The following is a 15641-nucleotide window of genomic DNA, read 5'->3' as shown; positions in this document are numbered from 1 at the left end:
ATTTGCATGCTTAATTTGTATGTATGGCTATTGCTTTTCTAAAAGTGTTCATGAAGTATTTGTAGAGGCACATACCATCCACAACTGTTTCAGAAAATTGGATGGAGAATTTACATGTGGATATGCGTATCTACATATCCTGGAAAACCTTGGCCCTAGTTTTTTAAGACACCATTCCTGCAAATCTTGTGATCCATATTTAATATATATAATCTGAATGAGAAGAGGAAGAAGGGTATGCCTCTATTAAATATGCTTGAGCATGAGAATGCAGTGAGTGGGACAAAAAGGGAGTGGTTGATAATAAAGAGGGAGGGTTGGGGCGGGGAACTGTTATTATATGAAATTTAAACTCTTATGAAAAACACTGGTTGAGCAACCAGCCTTAATAGCTTCAATAGACTATTTTCAATAAAGACAAGCTGGTAAAAGCAGCTGTTAAAATGTTGACAATAAGTCAAATTCTTATAGCATTGGCTGTATTTCTTCTAATTATGCAGTTTTTTAAGTTGCAACGAGTACGGAGACAGCTTCCTCCTGGACCGATCCCTCTCCCAGTTTTTGGGACCTTGATACAGATGAACTTTCAGTTTAATCGTGATCTCCTTATGAAGGTATTTATTTTCGGATGCTCCTAATTGTTTAAAAGTCTTTGTAATTTCCCATTTCTCAGGTTGTTTTCCATGTGAAAACATCCTCTCCCAAAACTACATTGGTAACATACTATAATTGTTAACTAGCCGCTGTGATATTGCACTTGGTTTGGTTCGGAACTGCTGGTTTGGTTGGCAAAATAAGAAAAAGTTATTGCTGCCTAAAGTAGTTTGCCAAGCTAAGAAAACTGGTATTGGAAGTTCTGAACATGTGAAAATCATTCTGATGCTTAAACCCATCACCTTTTAACATGGAATTTGACAAATTCATGTGAAAAATGGTATAATTTAGGATTAAATACCTTTTGGGATACTGTATAAGATTTGCAGTTAGGGAAGAGTAATACCATTTTAAAAAATTACTTTCACAGCATTGATTTTTAGCTTTCCAAGCACTGGCACTCTCTAGCTTGAGCAGTAAGTAGATACTTAAGATGCACTATGTGTGTATATGCTTGTTTGTGTTGACGGAATCTAAAAAAACCCCATGAACATCTGTTGTTTGTTGAGGAGTACTTCTACGCACAAAGCCACCTCTATTTCATTCTGTTTGTTCTCACAGTGCTCCAGTGGCTTTCTGTCACTGTGATTTGGATGAGGCATGCCAGTTATTCTGACCAAATGGCAGGGTCAGACAGGAAGTAAGGACACGGAGAGGCAGAATGGTCTTACTCAAGTTTCCAGTACCTAAATATGCAAAGGGGTGGAGAGGGGACAAGAAAGTTATTGGTCCAGTCTCTACAAGCTAGTTACTCCTCTGACATGTCTGCATTCCCTTTGTGCCACTTTACCAGTACAAATGATAGAAACACTCTTGAAATAAATTAATCCATAGAAAATACCCTTTATCACATGAGTCATGGTGAACTGAGCCCTGGCTTGTATACAGTAATAAAACCTACCTAATGTTTCTTAGCATAGACCTGTGACTCTGAAAAGCTGGAATATTCAGTTGTTTCCAACAGTGAATGCTGGAAAAGACATTCATGCTTTCTTACATAGAATTGTAATAATTGTAATGTGGTGGGAAACATGGAGATACCATTCCACCTTAGGGCTGGTCCTGTAATCAGTGTAAAAACAGGTCCATCCTCTGTTTGCTTGCAGTGTGTGGGATTTCATCTATGCTTTCCTGGCTTCTCTCCCATCTATAGCTGGCAAAAATTCATGGCAACATTTTCACCTTATGGTTTGGATGGGCCCCAGTGATTGTACTGAATGGATTTCAAGCAGTTAAGGATGGTATGACCATGCACCCTGAAGACGTTTCTGGGAGGCTAGTGTCTCCTTTCTTCAGAGCAATGGCCAAAGGAAAAGGTGAGATTTTCTTGCCATATTGTCTTGACAAGTTGCAGCTCTTTTGTAGCTTGTAACCACTTTCAAAGGTAGCACAGTAACAGGGTTTGTCTATGAGGAATGACTGCCCAGTGAACTGCAAAGTAGGGAGGGGCAAAATAGCCTTTGGATAGCAGGAGGAGGAAATGACCAGCAAAAGAAAAAAGATTCATAATGCCTTGTGAAATATTCACTGGAGCAGATTCAGAGGTGACGAGGTGAAGCAGTGGTAGGTTGTGCCACAAAGAAGTGGTGGAAGAGCAGAAAACAACACACTTTCTTGTCCCGGCCTTGCTGCCTCCTACCATTATGTTTTCAATTGAAGAATGAACTTGATGGTGGAATCTTCTTCCCATTCCCTTCCTTTTGTGAATAATTTCTTACTCTCACAGTTTCATCAAGAGATTCTGTGTATTTCTGTTTCAACCTTGCTGTAGGTTTCATACTCCCCAACCGTACTGGAAATTCTCAAGCTCTTGATTTTCATGAACACATGCAATTATGAAAGAATGTTTATTTTATTTGGGACCTCAGGTTTTTTTAAGGAAACCTAATTCCTTAAATATTTCTAATTTGAACTTCTTTCAGTAATTGGTGATTTCTTTTTTTTTCATACTACATTAAAGATCTGGTTAATATATGACATTTATTTCTTCTGAAAATATTTGTCACAAAGCCTGAGTACTGAATTTTTCTGCCCTGTGGACAGGAACTTTTCTCCCTGACAGTGGACAGTCAGAACTCTTTACCCTTTTCCCTTTATGAGAATCATTACCCTGGTCAGGTGAGCTCTGAGCATGCTAAAAAGCGGGAGGCAAGCACTTCAGAGAATGTTTAGAGGAGCAGCTGTCAAACTTTCTGAGATAACTGGTTGTCTTGGATCAAGCTTAATCCTGCAAGTCGTCTTATTAACCAGTTGAGTTTATCCATTTTAGCCCTGCCCACGTGCTTGCCATAGCTGTTTCTTTGTGTCTTTGTGTCCATAGGCAATGCAATAGTTTAATTATATTCTGTGGTTAATAACTCTTTTAATGTAGTCTTTGTCTATAATAAATATTAGCATGGTAAAGAGCTCTTCCTTGAATGGATGCAGGGATTATGTTGGCAACTGGTCACACCTGGAAGATGCAGAGGAGGTTTGCACTGAGGACTCTACGCAACCTTGGTCTGGGGAAAAGAGGTCTGGAGCATCGAGTTCAAGAAGAGGCCCGCTACCTGGTAGACTTCTTTGCAAGTATGAAAGGTATCTCTGCAATAAATACTGATTCATTTTGTCATTCATCTGGTGTCTTTAGTGTATGAACTTCTCTGTCCGCTTTTGAAATCAAGGGCAGTTTTTGTTCCAGAAGAGAGTGTGCAGGGTCTTACAGTGTCTAAATGGAATGGACCTAAAATCTAAATCTAAAGACCCCAGTCCTGTGTTTTCAAACCCAGTGGGAGACTATTCTTGTTCAATGTTATCTACAAAGCTACTAACATTGGGAAGCAAAACTGGATCTTATTTATTATTTATATCATAGAATGCAAGTGGAAAGGGATCTCTGAAGACAGTCTAGTCTAACCCCTTCTCAAAGAACGGTCAATCAGAGCAGGTTTCTTAAGGCTGAGTACAGTTGGGTTTTAAATATCTGCAAGAATGGAGACTTCACCACCTCTGTGGGTAACCTGTCCAGTGTTCAGTCAGCTCTACAGTAAAAAAATTTCATACGTTTAGGCAGAATTTCATGTATTTCAGTTTTTGCCCTTTGCCTCACTTGATACCACTGAGAAAAGCCTAGCTCCATGTTCTTTATTCCCCTCCATCAGGTATTTATACATATTTAAGATAATTCCCTGAGCCTTCTCTTCTCCAGACTAAACAGTCCCAGCTCCCTCAGCTTCTCCTAGGTCAGATGCTTCAATCCCTTAATTGTCTTTGTGGCCCTTTTCTCAACTTGTTCCAGTATGTTGACATCTCTCTTGTACTGGGGAGCCCAGAACTGGACCCAGCACTCCAGATGGGTTTCACCAGTGCTGATTAGAGGGGAAGGTTCACCTCCCTTGACCTGCTGGCAATGCCTTTCCTGGTGCAGCCCAGGATGATGTTGACCGCCTTCGCCTCAAGGGCACATTGCTGGCTCATTATATGGTACTGGTGAAGAAAGATATGGGCACATTATCAGCGCTGATGAGTTAAGTCTTGTAATGCCATTTGCATGAACTCTGTAAAGCAGTGACAGAATCTTGTCTTCATTACAACATTTTATCCTGATTAACCCAGTTAGGAGCATGTCAGCTGGATTTCCCAATACTGATCATTACGCAAAGGCACAGTAAATCAGGACATGCTGTGGCTAGCAGTGTATCAATTAAAAGTAATTACATCTAGCCCAATCCCATGGTTTAAGAGCTAGGAGAGATTGAGATGTGACCATTTGTGCAGTAAAGAAAAGCCCAGAACAATAAGTTTCTAATCAGAATTGTCCATTGGGTGTGGGACAGTTGCATCAGCACATACCTAAATATAGTTGTTTATAGCCATGTATTCTGGAGTCACAAAATATTTTTTTGATATTAGTTTTTCAAGTAATTGCTTTAAAGTTAGTTATTATGTTGTTGCCACAATTGGTTGAAAAGAGTTTACAGCATTTTATCTTACTGGAGGTCGTACATCTCTGGCAAGGTCAGACAAGATATAGTAGTCTTGCATGATTCGTGTTTGCTGAATAAGGCTGCCTCTCTTCTTATGGCTCTCTGCTCAGAATTCCTTTGACCACAGTGTTTTCAGTCATTCCCATGCTTGAGACCTATTTTGAATTTGCCAGACAGCAAAGTTGCATGGAATTTTTTTTCTTACCTCTAAATTTGCTCTATCATATTATGAAATATTTTACACATTTGGCGTTTCTTTAAGGTGTCACACATTCTTGGGATTATGGGATTGCACCATAGTTGTGAAGAATCAGTTTGATACTACAATTTTGTAAGAAGATTGCTGCTTCTCGTGAAATGCAATGCTCTCCTGAAAGTTCTTTGGGTAACCTAATATATCCTCTCATTTCACTAAAGCAGAATAGGAGACATTAACAGTGACATTATTATGGTTGCAGGGAAACCCCTGGATCCTTCCTTCCCTCTCATTCATTCTGTCTCAAATGTAATTTGTGCTGTTGTTTTTGGACATCGCTTCTCCAGAGAGGATGAAACCTTCCATGAACTGCTTAAAGCCACAGAGCATCTATTCAAATTTGCAGGCAGCTTTATTCATCATGTAAGTAAACAGTCTGTTGCATTTTTCTGAATAAGGCAGAAGGTGAGGAATGCAGATTCAAGAGATAGGTGTTAGGCAAAATTTTTTGAATGGTGATGAGTGATATCCCATGCAGCTTTACTAGGCAGTGTGTTGGTAATGCTCTACACACCAGCCTTGGTCATTTGTATTCATTGTCCTACATTTGAGTACTGTGATAAGATAGTTTGCTCCTAAATCTTTGCAGCAAGGCACCAGCTGATGGACTGCTCCTGGGTCATGTTTGTTCCTTGGTTTCTTAACACTCATGCACAACAGATTCCTGCCCTGGGCACCATGTCTGTTAAAATAATGTAAAATTGTTAAATGTCAGGTCTAGAAGTTTGATTCACATGCCAAGTTTAGACACTGTTTTATATACAGTCAAGAGAGAGAAGAATGATTCAAATACCTAAGTGTTTTGCCTGCAGGTACTTATCTCCTTTTCCTCTACAAGAAGTAGAGACTTGAAGCCTTCCCAGAGAAATTCCACTCCTTCACCCTGAGTGAGGAGCATCTCTAGACACAGGCAGCAGAAGACAGGAAATGCCAAGCCAGCAAATATACCTGTAAGCTTGGCAATCAAAACAACCAGTGCTCTTCTGAGAGTCAAGGACTTACCTGACACTAGAAGAGGCCTGCTTTACACAGAAGTGCATTCAAAGTTGCCCGGGAGTTCTGATTCTGGTTCCACTTCTAAAGTTGTCCGTATACCTTATGCCATAGCTTCTTAATGTAAAACATGTAAGCAATCCTTGTAATACAGAGGTTTCCCCCCACATCCCATGGAGCATTCTTCTCACTGAGCTGTGATCAGGTTCCCTTTTGCTCAGCCTAGCTTTGGTCCTATAACTTGTGTGTAGTGGTGGCAGGTGAGACCTGCTTTTGGGATAGAGACTATACCTCCTCCTCTCTCCTTCCTATCCTAGCTCTGTTTTAGTCCAATGAATAAGATGCTGTTATGGGAAATAAGAACAGGGGTTCAAACCATTCCAGAGCAAGCGCTGCAATTTTCCTACTTCCTGGATGCAAAGGGTACTCAATATTATGTAAAAAGTAGACATCACTGTGTCCACATCCCTGTTTCTTAATTGGATTCCGTGCTGTCAGGCACTGAATGGGCGAACGCTGTGATTGGGCCCCTCCAGAAATGGAGGAGGAGGAGTTTTGGCAGGACTGGTGGCCAGGAAGGTGGGTGGGCTCAGTGCCTGTCTTGAACATTGACAGTTAAAGTCCATTTACAGTTAGGGTTCCATAGTAGCCATTTGAGAGTAGGAATGCATGTAATCTGGACAACCACATACAATTAGTCAGACCACAGTTGTATGTAAGGCTTCTGAACAGATTTTGAAAGAAAAAAAAAATACCAGAAATGGAACTAAACGAAACAGATATGAAGTTCTATGTGAATTTAGCAAGGGCTGGACTACTACCTTTCTGTGATAAGGCAATGATTAATTGTTAATCTGATGTCTGACAATAAGAACTGGTTTTCCAAAAAGACAGAAGTATAGTCTATCTAATTCAGCCAGACCCCAGCGAACACCTAATAAGGTGCTTTTTGTGGTATAATTAGAAGAGTACGAGAAGAACTCAGCAAAATGAAGACTGAGAAAAGATAGAACCTCTGCTGGTAAATAAATAATGGGGTTATGTTTCAAGCAGGAAAAGAACTATTAAAAGAAAATACACTGCAGATACAAGAACAATGTATACAAATTACCCAGGCATAAATATAGGCTGAAAATCAGAATTAACTTTCTAGCTATCAGAGTAGGTAGAAAGCAGCTATTCTCAGGCTGTATTTTCCCAAATGGTAAGAGAGAAGGATGCAACTAAACTGGTGTGTCAGCTAATCCCTTCTTCTTGTCTAGAAGAGAATACTCAAAACTGTCAGGTAGCTGTTTCTCAGCTTTTCTAGGTTTCAGATGTTTCAAGTTCTATTGAGGACCCTTGAAAGCTCATTAGTAGAGAGTCCTTTGGGGATTACCAAATTTGTATGCCAGCTGCTGGTAGCTGGCCCTTGCTTTGGATTTTATCAACTGCTTTTGCACATCCTGGTGAGGAGAGTTTGCAACAGCTTTGCTTCTTCCTTCCTGGTATTCTCCACTGGAGGGCAGGATCTCACTTTTTAAATGTCTGAATAGAGTTCATTGTAATTGAATACTTGAATAGAATAATTGAATAAATGAATGCGGTTCATTATAATTGTAATAATTCTAATCTGGCTTGTGGTCAAGCTGAAAGCCTGTGGAATTAACACAGCTAGAAATTATATACTGTACTATTTCACAACTTGAAAATGTATGCATAGTCATTGTCAGAATATTTCACTACTGATGCCAAAAACACATGCTAACATGAGTATTACCTTCTCTTTTTAGTAGGCCTAAAATGCATTTTCTAGTGATAGAGACTTTGTAGTACTTCTTGTGTGTCACTCTTGCAGCTGTATGAAATCTTCCCCTGGCTGATGTGCCGTCTCCCTGGTCCTCATAAGAAGGCGTTGTCTTGCTATGATGCCCTGAGCTCTTTTACGAGAAGAGAGATCAGAATGCACATGGAGCGTGGGATACCAGACGAACTGCAGGATTTCATTGACTTTTACTTGGCTCATATTGAAAAAGTAAGTATTTGTTCTGCCTGATCATACATTCGTGGGGAATAAGGTGAAATGAACCATTAAATCATCCAGTCTGAGTCCTTCTATCATAGTCTGTAACCTTTCATAGTATATCCTAATGTGAATCCAGTAACCAAGAACTTCCTACATCCCTTCTAATTATTGATATGCCACAGCAACTTGCAATCCTTTCATTAAAGGGCAGGTTAATACACTGCATTTTTTCTCATTGGCACAAATTGCAAAATTATTTAAGGCCTCCAAGAAAGAATACTGAATTTCTAAGTGGACAAGAGAACTGGGAAGGTCTTGGGGAGACAGTGTGGGACATTCTGGATAGGATATTTGGCTGGCAAGTGTTTGTCAAGAGAGATTGCTGCAAGAGGACAGTTGGATTTTGAGGGCATTCTGTGAAGAAATAATCTAGGAGTCGGCAGATTTTCAGACAAGGCTGGAGAAGAGAATGCCAGGGTCAGTGAAGTTTCAAGTAGACCAAGGGAACTGGGACAATTAGGGCATTTCAGGCAGGCATGCATGGTAGAGTTAGGTGGGAATCCACAGGGTTTTGAAAGGCTGTGGGAGGCTTGCATTAACTGTGAGCAGGGGCACATATCTCTCCCTTTTCTAGACCTTATCAGGATCACTTTTTCTTTGTCTGAATCTCTTGGGAGCTGGATCCCCTCCCTAATCCCTGGGCTAGCAGCTGCCCTCCCCCCCCGTGACTCCTACCTCCACTTAATCATCCTTCCTTTCTCAATTTCTCTACTGCAGTAGGCCATATTCCTCCTCCTGTTCGGCTTGGTGATAGGAAGAGAAAAGAGAAAGGGGAGGAAGTGACAAGATGAGACTGGTGTTACTGGGGGGTGACAAGGCAAAAGTGGCTCAGAGAGCCAAAGAAGGTACCCAGATTGGTGGAGTATCTATTCTTGCAGCCCCTGGGGAAGTGGGTAGTGACTGCTGCTCCTGGGTGGCAGTGCTTCCCTGCAGAGACAGCTGGTGCCCCTTCCACCGTGGTCATGGGCTGGTTGCAGCAACAGAGGGCACTGCAACCTTGTCAGGCTGTAGGCACACATCCCGTGTCTCCTGGCACACCCTAAACAGGTCTGCCATCCTGGACGGCTGCCAGCCTTGTGTACTCCTTGAGTTGGCTCTGCTGCTGTGCTCAGTCACACTAGAGACACGCTTCCAGGGAGGAATGTCTGTTAGCTATTTCTGTCAGCCAGCTCTTTAGTCTTTCAGCATGTGTCTTATGAATACTTCATAGGTCTTCTTTTTTTTTTTTTTAATTGTAGGGAACAAAAGCAACTATCTTGTGGAACTCCAAGTATATTGCAACTGTGCAATTGTTGTTATTGCCCAAGCTGGTAATTCTATCAAATATCAAATCAGATCTCCTTGCCAAGATCAGATTTCTGTATCATAATAAATAGCATTAATTTGTATTTCTAGCTGGTAATTCTTTATTAATTGATTCCCATATCAGCTGCTAAAAACTGTCTCTTGTTTTAAATTTTTTATACTGGCGCAATATTAACACATCTGATCTTCCAAAACGTTTAACTCCTTCTAAAGACTTCCACTGCTGTTCTAAGATTTATGAGATTTTAACATCAGTGGACCAGAAATTGTTTCAGCAAGCTTTTCTGTGACTCTGCTGAGTGGAAATCATCCAAGTTTATTTATTAAAAAAATTGAACTGTCTGTAATAAATACACATGGGCAATATAAAAATATTAGATTATATTATAACAGGCAAAAATGTCCTTCCCACTTCCCAATTTTTCCACTGGCGAAAGAAAGGCTCAAGACCCCTGAGCATAATCTCCCTAAATTTAGACAATAAATTCCCCCAAACCATAACAATATGCTTTCATAATTTCAGCATATACATACCTGTCCTCACACTTATGGCTAAAAACTGTAAAACCCCCAAGCAGACCTATGTGAGTCATCGTGGTCTTGTAGTGGAGAAGCAGCCTGAATACTGCAGGTTAAGAGCTCTGACAGCCCAGTGTTTATTACCTGGTCACTGTATTGCTTGGTAGAAAAAGTAAGTGATCGAGTACGAGTTGAGGCATGGAGAATGACATGCTGGTACACATATTCAGAGGAACATTGCTTATGAAACATTCTAAATGTACCAATATTTGCACAATTAAGCCAACAGTCCTTTTCTGGGGGGAACATGCAATTTAGTGTCATGATTATGAGTGGAGTAAACATGGCTCGTCCATCTGTGAAATGTTACTTTTCGTATTGATAATAATCTTTTGTGTCTAATATTCTTTATCAGTCTCTCTGTGTTGTGCTATAGGCAGAACACATTGCAGCTTGGTACTGGTGATAAAATCACATTTAACCCTGTTCTGGTTTTTCTAACTTTCATGTATAAACCTCTACTTTTTCTTATCATCTGCAGTCCAGAGATGAACCCAGGTCTACATACAATGAAGACAACATGGTTTATTCCATAAATGACCTTTTCTTGGGTGGATCCGAGACAACAAGCACTACTTTGAACTGGGGCCTGCTCTATATGGTGGCAAATCCAGACATCCAAGGTGAGTAGATAAGCACATCACAAATGTCTCTGATGCAGTAGAACAGCCAAGTCGTAATATTTTCCTGGATCAGAGATTATTCCTAGATACTGCTAGATACTTGTATATGGCCAGTGGCACATGGACCTTTTTGTACTGGTGGATCTGCGCTAGACAGCATTGGTAGATGCAGAGTAATATCAATAGTAGGGATGTGTCGTAGTTTAGCTGGGGTTGTCACTCTTTGGAAACTTACTTCAGTTCTGCTTTGTATTGGCTGAATATCAGTGATGGGGGCTACAGGGAGTCCTGCCCTTCTTTGTGCTTTGCAGGTCACAGAAGTAGCAAAGATAATCACCCATAGGTCAACTGGCAACTTTGACTTCATTTTTTCCATCGGTCCATTTATGATCCTCATGGTATCAGGGTGTCTATTTAACCTGTGGTTAAATTAACTCTGTATTTGAGTTTCTTGCAAGATAAATTATTCCATTCGGGGGGGGAATTTGATGGCGCATCTGTTATGTCTACGTACATTTAAGAAGTTTATTTTTAAGTCTAGCTGTTAAATAACAGTCAATTGCTTTCATAGAGCACTTAATGTAAACCAAAGCAAGAATGATCTCTTATGCTGAATAACAGAAATCTCATTGTTAGATAGCAGATTATGTACAAATACCCAGAGGAGAACAGGATTTTAAATGGAGGAAAGAGATGACGATAAGAAAAAATTGCCCAATTTGCAGCTGTCAGACAAGAAGGTCTACTTAATCTTGTGTTATTGCATGTTTATTATCACCTAATGTAATTAAGGTTATGAAAGCACTGACTCACCTAAATAATTTTATTTATCTTAATATAATACCTTGCATGTACTTGGGAAAGCAGGGTGTGTGCAGAATGATCCTCCTGGGCTTCTTGGGTTGCACCTAGACTTTCATAATGAACCGACACCAGTATATCTGTCCTCATTTAGTTGGTGGTTTCTTTTTGAACCCATTCATACTTTGCCTGTGTCGAGACTCAATGACAATGCTATGCAGTTCCATTATGTACCATATGGAAAAGTTTGGTCTTTTGCCTAATCGCTGAATTGGGCTCTCCTTGTTCTCTGAACTTCTGGAACAGAGCTGCACATTTACACTTAGGCAGTGACTGATCACATTAAACTATACTGGATCCTGAGGTCCTGAGTTGTGCTTGATTTTGTAAGCTAGCTCTTCATGGAAGGAAATTTGCTTTACTTAAAAATCTTTCCGGATATACATTTTAAATTCTATACGGTGCTTAAATCTCTGTTGTCACAGTGTACCTAACATAGTTTTGTGAAGGACTGCTGGCAGTCACTGCGTGGGCTTGGTATGAATGAGCACAAACTGATCCATGCAGAATGGGCTTCGCCGCATCTTGGTGTTGCTTCCAAGGCCCTGGAAAAAGATAGGATCATTTGTTAAAAATCTAAGGCATTTTTATTACATGTACCACCTCTCTTGAGGTTTACAAAACAAATTTTGTCCTTTTGTTAATGCTCCCAATGCTCCTGTGCATAAATTACTTTAAATAAGTAATTTAAATCATGCTATTCTTGATCAAAAGGGAGGTGCCAAGAAGCAGATCCAGTTTTGTTTTTTTTTAAAGGTACTTGGACATCGTTCTGGTTGTCATTGCTTCATTTAACAAACGTCCTACATAAGAACCATTACCTCTTAATAGGAATTAGGCTTTTAAGGTCCAGATTCACCTGGCTTAAATTCCAGAGAGCTGTGAGCTTAGTGGCTCTAATTGGCTGTAGGCGCCTGAGGCACCTAGCCAAAAGAAAACACAAAGATAAATCAGTTCTCTCTTGTGTTTAAGTGTTAGTAAGGCAAGTCTTAAAAAAGTTTTAAATTTCTGAGCAACGAATGTCTTAACTACAATCAAATAGCTTCTAACTAAAGTCAAATAGCTTCAGACCCAAAGGTAGAGGTCTCATATGTTTAAGCTGTTGGAACACAGCTACTTTTGTTTTCTTTATGAAAGTTACTCACTTCTTTACATTAGTTTTGTTGCTGTCCTTGTAGTGGTAAATAGGAAATGTCTTTGAAAATGGAATTAGTGAAAATACCTGATACATTTTTCTACCTGCAATGGTGAATATTTCTCCACAGAGAAAGTGCAGAAGGAGCTGGATGCCGTTCTGGGTCCTTCCCAGTTAATCTGCTACGAGGATCGGAGAGAACTGCCGTACACAAATGCTGTGGTTCATGAGGTTCAGCGCTTCAGCAACATTGTCTCAGTTGGCATGCCCAGAGTGTGTGTGAGGAACACTACATTGCTTGGCTTTCCCCTCAGAAAGGTACAGACACAGCTTCTCAGTTGCTGCAGACCTTTCCTGCATCAGTACAGCAAGGTGTAGATTAAAACCTATGTGTGCCGGGGTCTTCTCCTCAACAGCAGTGGGATTGGATACCTCTGGGTCATAGCCTGAATGGGAACAAGGACAAGAAACCATTTGCTAGGCTGAGTTGAGCGATGCAGCTCTTGGGAGAGGGTTATCAGTAGTGAAAGATGCCCCTGGGTGGAAGAGGGGATTTTAGCAATAAACCAATGAAGGTGAAACCTTAGAAATTGTTACTGCAGGATACTGTGATTGATTTGTGCTGATAAGGCATTGGAAAGACTTCTGACGGAATTTTTGCCTACAGACGGCTTGTAAAAGATGCAGGGAAAAGCATAAAGGTTTGCAACTAGCTTTTGTCGAAGAGACTAAATCACATAAACTTCTATTGTTAGAAGTGAAAATTAGTTTAGTACAAATATAAAGTTGTTAGTTTCTAGTGACACGGCCACTTTCACTGTCAGGCTCGGACTGACATTCTGAAAAAGACTTCATGTCCCTCACAGTTCATTTCCACAGTGGGGAAGTGAACCTACCAGCATGCAATGCAACTCTGAAAGTAAGCTAACACTGGCCTCACCTCACCAGTTCTGACTGCTGTGGGAGGACTGACAGCCAGAACCCAGTTCGTGTTTTTTAACTTTCAGGGCACCATAGTTCTTCCAAATATTGCTTCGTCTTTGTATGACCCAGAGCAGTGGGAAACACCTCGACAGTTCAACCCTGGACACTTCTTGGATAAGGATGGAAACTTTGTGAGCCAAGAAGCCTTTTTACCATTCTCTATAGGTAAATGGACTGACAGCACAAACACTAGTGGTTTGGATTGGGACTGTAGAATAAAGATGCCTATTAAAAACCTATTGGTTGTTTATTTTAAACCTCTTTGTGGAAAACAGTGATAAAATCAACATGATTATTTTCAGTAACATTTCTCAATCCAACTATAAACGTTTGTTCTACTGAACAAATAATAGCATGGAAAATCAGAGTTGTCCCGACAAATGTATACATCTAACTTGCCCTATTTTTGTAAGGAAATTCTCTGCTAATGACTATGGTTATTGATTTGGGCATACATTTCAACACCAGATATACATTTGGACAGTACCTGCAAGCAGCTGTGCTGATTTTTTTATGCATACAAAACTGGAGCATGACATCTCCCAGGAAGAGGAAGTCCTTCTTCTTCATTTACATGATTGAATGAATTCCTTTAAAGTTGTCAGTCAAATGAAGATGAGTGTTTTGAAGTAATTAAAGTGAAACTTGGAGCAGAAGGGGTGCACAGTTATCTATAGCTGCAGAGTGGATTCTTTAAAGGAAGAATTACATCAGGTTTTGTGGCATTGATTGTGTTAAGTCCTAAAGAAATTCTGGACTAAGCAAAAATACCTTTGCTTTGTGTGAGGATGAATGCGATTGCTTTTGAGGTCAGGGTAATTTACTCACTGTCCTTCCCCTCTTCCTTCTGCAGGGCACCGTGTGTGTTTGGGGGAGCATCTAGCGAGGACCGAGCTCTTTATTTTCTTTGCCAACCTGCTGCGGGCATTCACCTTCCAGCTCCCTGAGGGGGTGACGAAGATCAACACAGAGCCCATTCTAGGGGGTACGCTGCAGCCCCACCCGTACAGAGTTTGTGCCATTCCACGCTAGGGTGGATATGTGCAGTATGTCACAGACCATCTATTAAGCAATATTATTTACTTTTGTGAATGTATGTCTTGAGACTGTATAACATTTTTTGTCTTGGATATGATTTTCTGCTCCAAAAGCCACTTTTTGTCTACAGCAGGTAATTCTTTTCAGGCCCTGTTACCTGCTTTTGAAGGTAATAATATTTTTTTTTGGTAAAAGTTCTTTTGATCTGGAACACACTGTCACCCTCAGCCATAAAGGCATGATGCAGTTGCTGTCTGGCCTGACATATTTAAATCTGGTATGCTGATGAGCAAATGACAAAATTGACTGGAAGACTTCAAAAATTAATTCATTATCTCTGAGTTATCCTGTTTTCAAAAGCAATGGGGTTTGGAAAAACATACCTGGAAAATTCTTCCTCTTTATATTACTATCATTGTTAATAACATTTCAGTCAACTTTTGTTGATGGTCACTAATAAAAGATATGAAGGAAAAATTAGCAACTGGTTTTATTTATGGATGACTTACAGTTCACTGAGAACAACTAGATTTGATGCAACAGAATACATATAAAGCATCTTTAAATCTGCCAGAGGATAATTGGTGTAAGTCCAGCAGAGAAAAGGCACAGGCTGAAACTCAGTGAAATTACAGAGAAAGGATTTCTTTTAGGGCAGATACTTTTAGTATTTTAAAGTTCTGCCAAGTTAATTTTTGGAAAGTCCTTCCTAACAGAGCAGCTGTTTACTCCTGTGGGCTGACTTCTGCCAAGATCAGCACAGGGTGGTTACTACAGCAGGTGCAAGGAGCTCCTCAAAGGGGCAGTTTGGGTGAGGATCCCACTGGAATTAGAACTGATGGTAAATTGGAAAATATACATGGAAAACACCAGAGATACTTTTTAATCACCCCAGATGTTCAGCAGTGCACCTGAAGCTACAAGGGCATGTCACATATACAATATATCCGTCAAATTCAAGGAAAGAGTCTATAACAGCAGAAAAGGAAAATATTGGTTCCTGTGGTGAATATAAATTTATTTATATTGTCTGGAAAAGACTTGTAAAGTGTAAGTAAACTTGTCCTTCATTAATATTTCTATTTCTGTGGGAGAGGACAGGACAGCTACACAGACAATCATCAGCTAAATTAGTTATCGCTAGATGTCATCCGCTGCGTGATTGAGATTAGTTTAGGCAGTT

General features: G+C 40.2%; 1 protein-coding gene across 1 annotated transcript; it reads left to right on the top strand.

Annotated features, from left to right (window-relative positions):
• The first annotated feature begins 373 nt into the window (after nucleotides 1-373).
• Nucleotides 374-14930, top strand: LOC142059869 (cytochrome P450 2J4-like). Its single transcript, XM_075099103.1, has 9 exons — nucleotides 374-614; nucleotides 1808-1970; nucleotides 3082-3231; nucleotides 5078-5238; nucleotides 7706-7882; nucleotides 10299-10440; nucleotides 12567-12754; nucleotides 13444-13585; nucleotides 14274-14930. Exons 1-9 carry the CDS (start codon nucleotides 444-446, stop codon nucleotides 14450-14452), a joined length of 1473 nt encoding a protein of 490 aa, XP_074955204.1. The 5' UTR covers nucleotides 374-443; the 3' UTR covers nucleotides 14453-14930.
• Nucleotides 14931-15641: the final 711 nt, after the last annotated feature.

Source organism: Phalacrocorax aristotelis, chromosome 7 (assembly GCF_949628215.1).
Source record: "Phalacrocorax aristotelis chromosome 7, bGulAri2.1, whole genome shotgun sequence".
Classification (NCBI taxonomy): Eukaryota; Metazoa; Chordata; class Aves; order Suliformes; family Phalacrocoracidae; genus Phalacrocorax; species Phalacrocorax aristotelis.
This window is presented reverse-complemented; position numbering and strand designations above follow the sequence as displayed.

Coding starts and splice junctions, on each gene's coding strand:
- LOC142059869 (XM_075099103.1), top strand. CDS start 444: ATGTTGACAATAAGTCAAATTCTTATAGCATTGGCTGTATTTCTTCTA. Junction 1,971..3,081: donor AGCAATGGCCAAAGGAAAAG/GTGAGATTTTCT, acceptor GAATGGATGCAG/GGATTATGTTGGCAACTGGT. Junction 3,232..5,077: donor CTTCTTTGCAAGTATGAAAG/GTATCTCTGCAA, acceptor TTATGGTTGCAG/GGAAACCCCTGGATCCTTCC.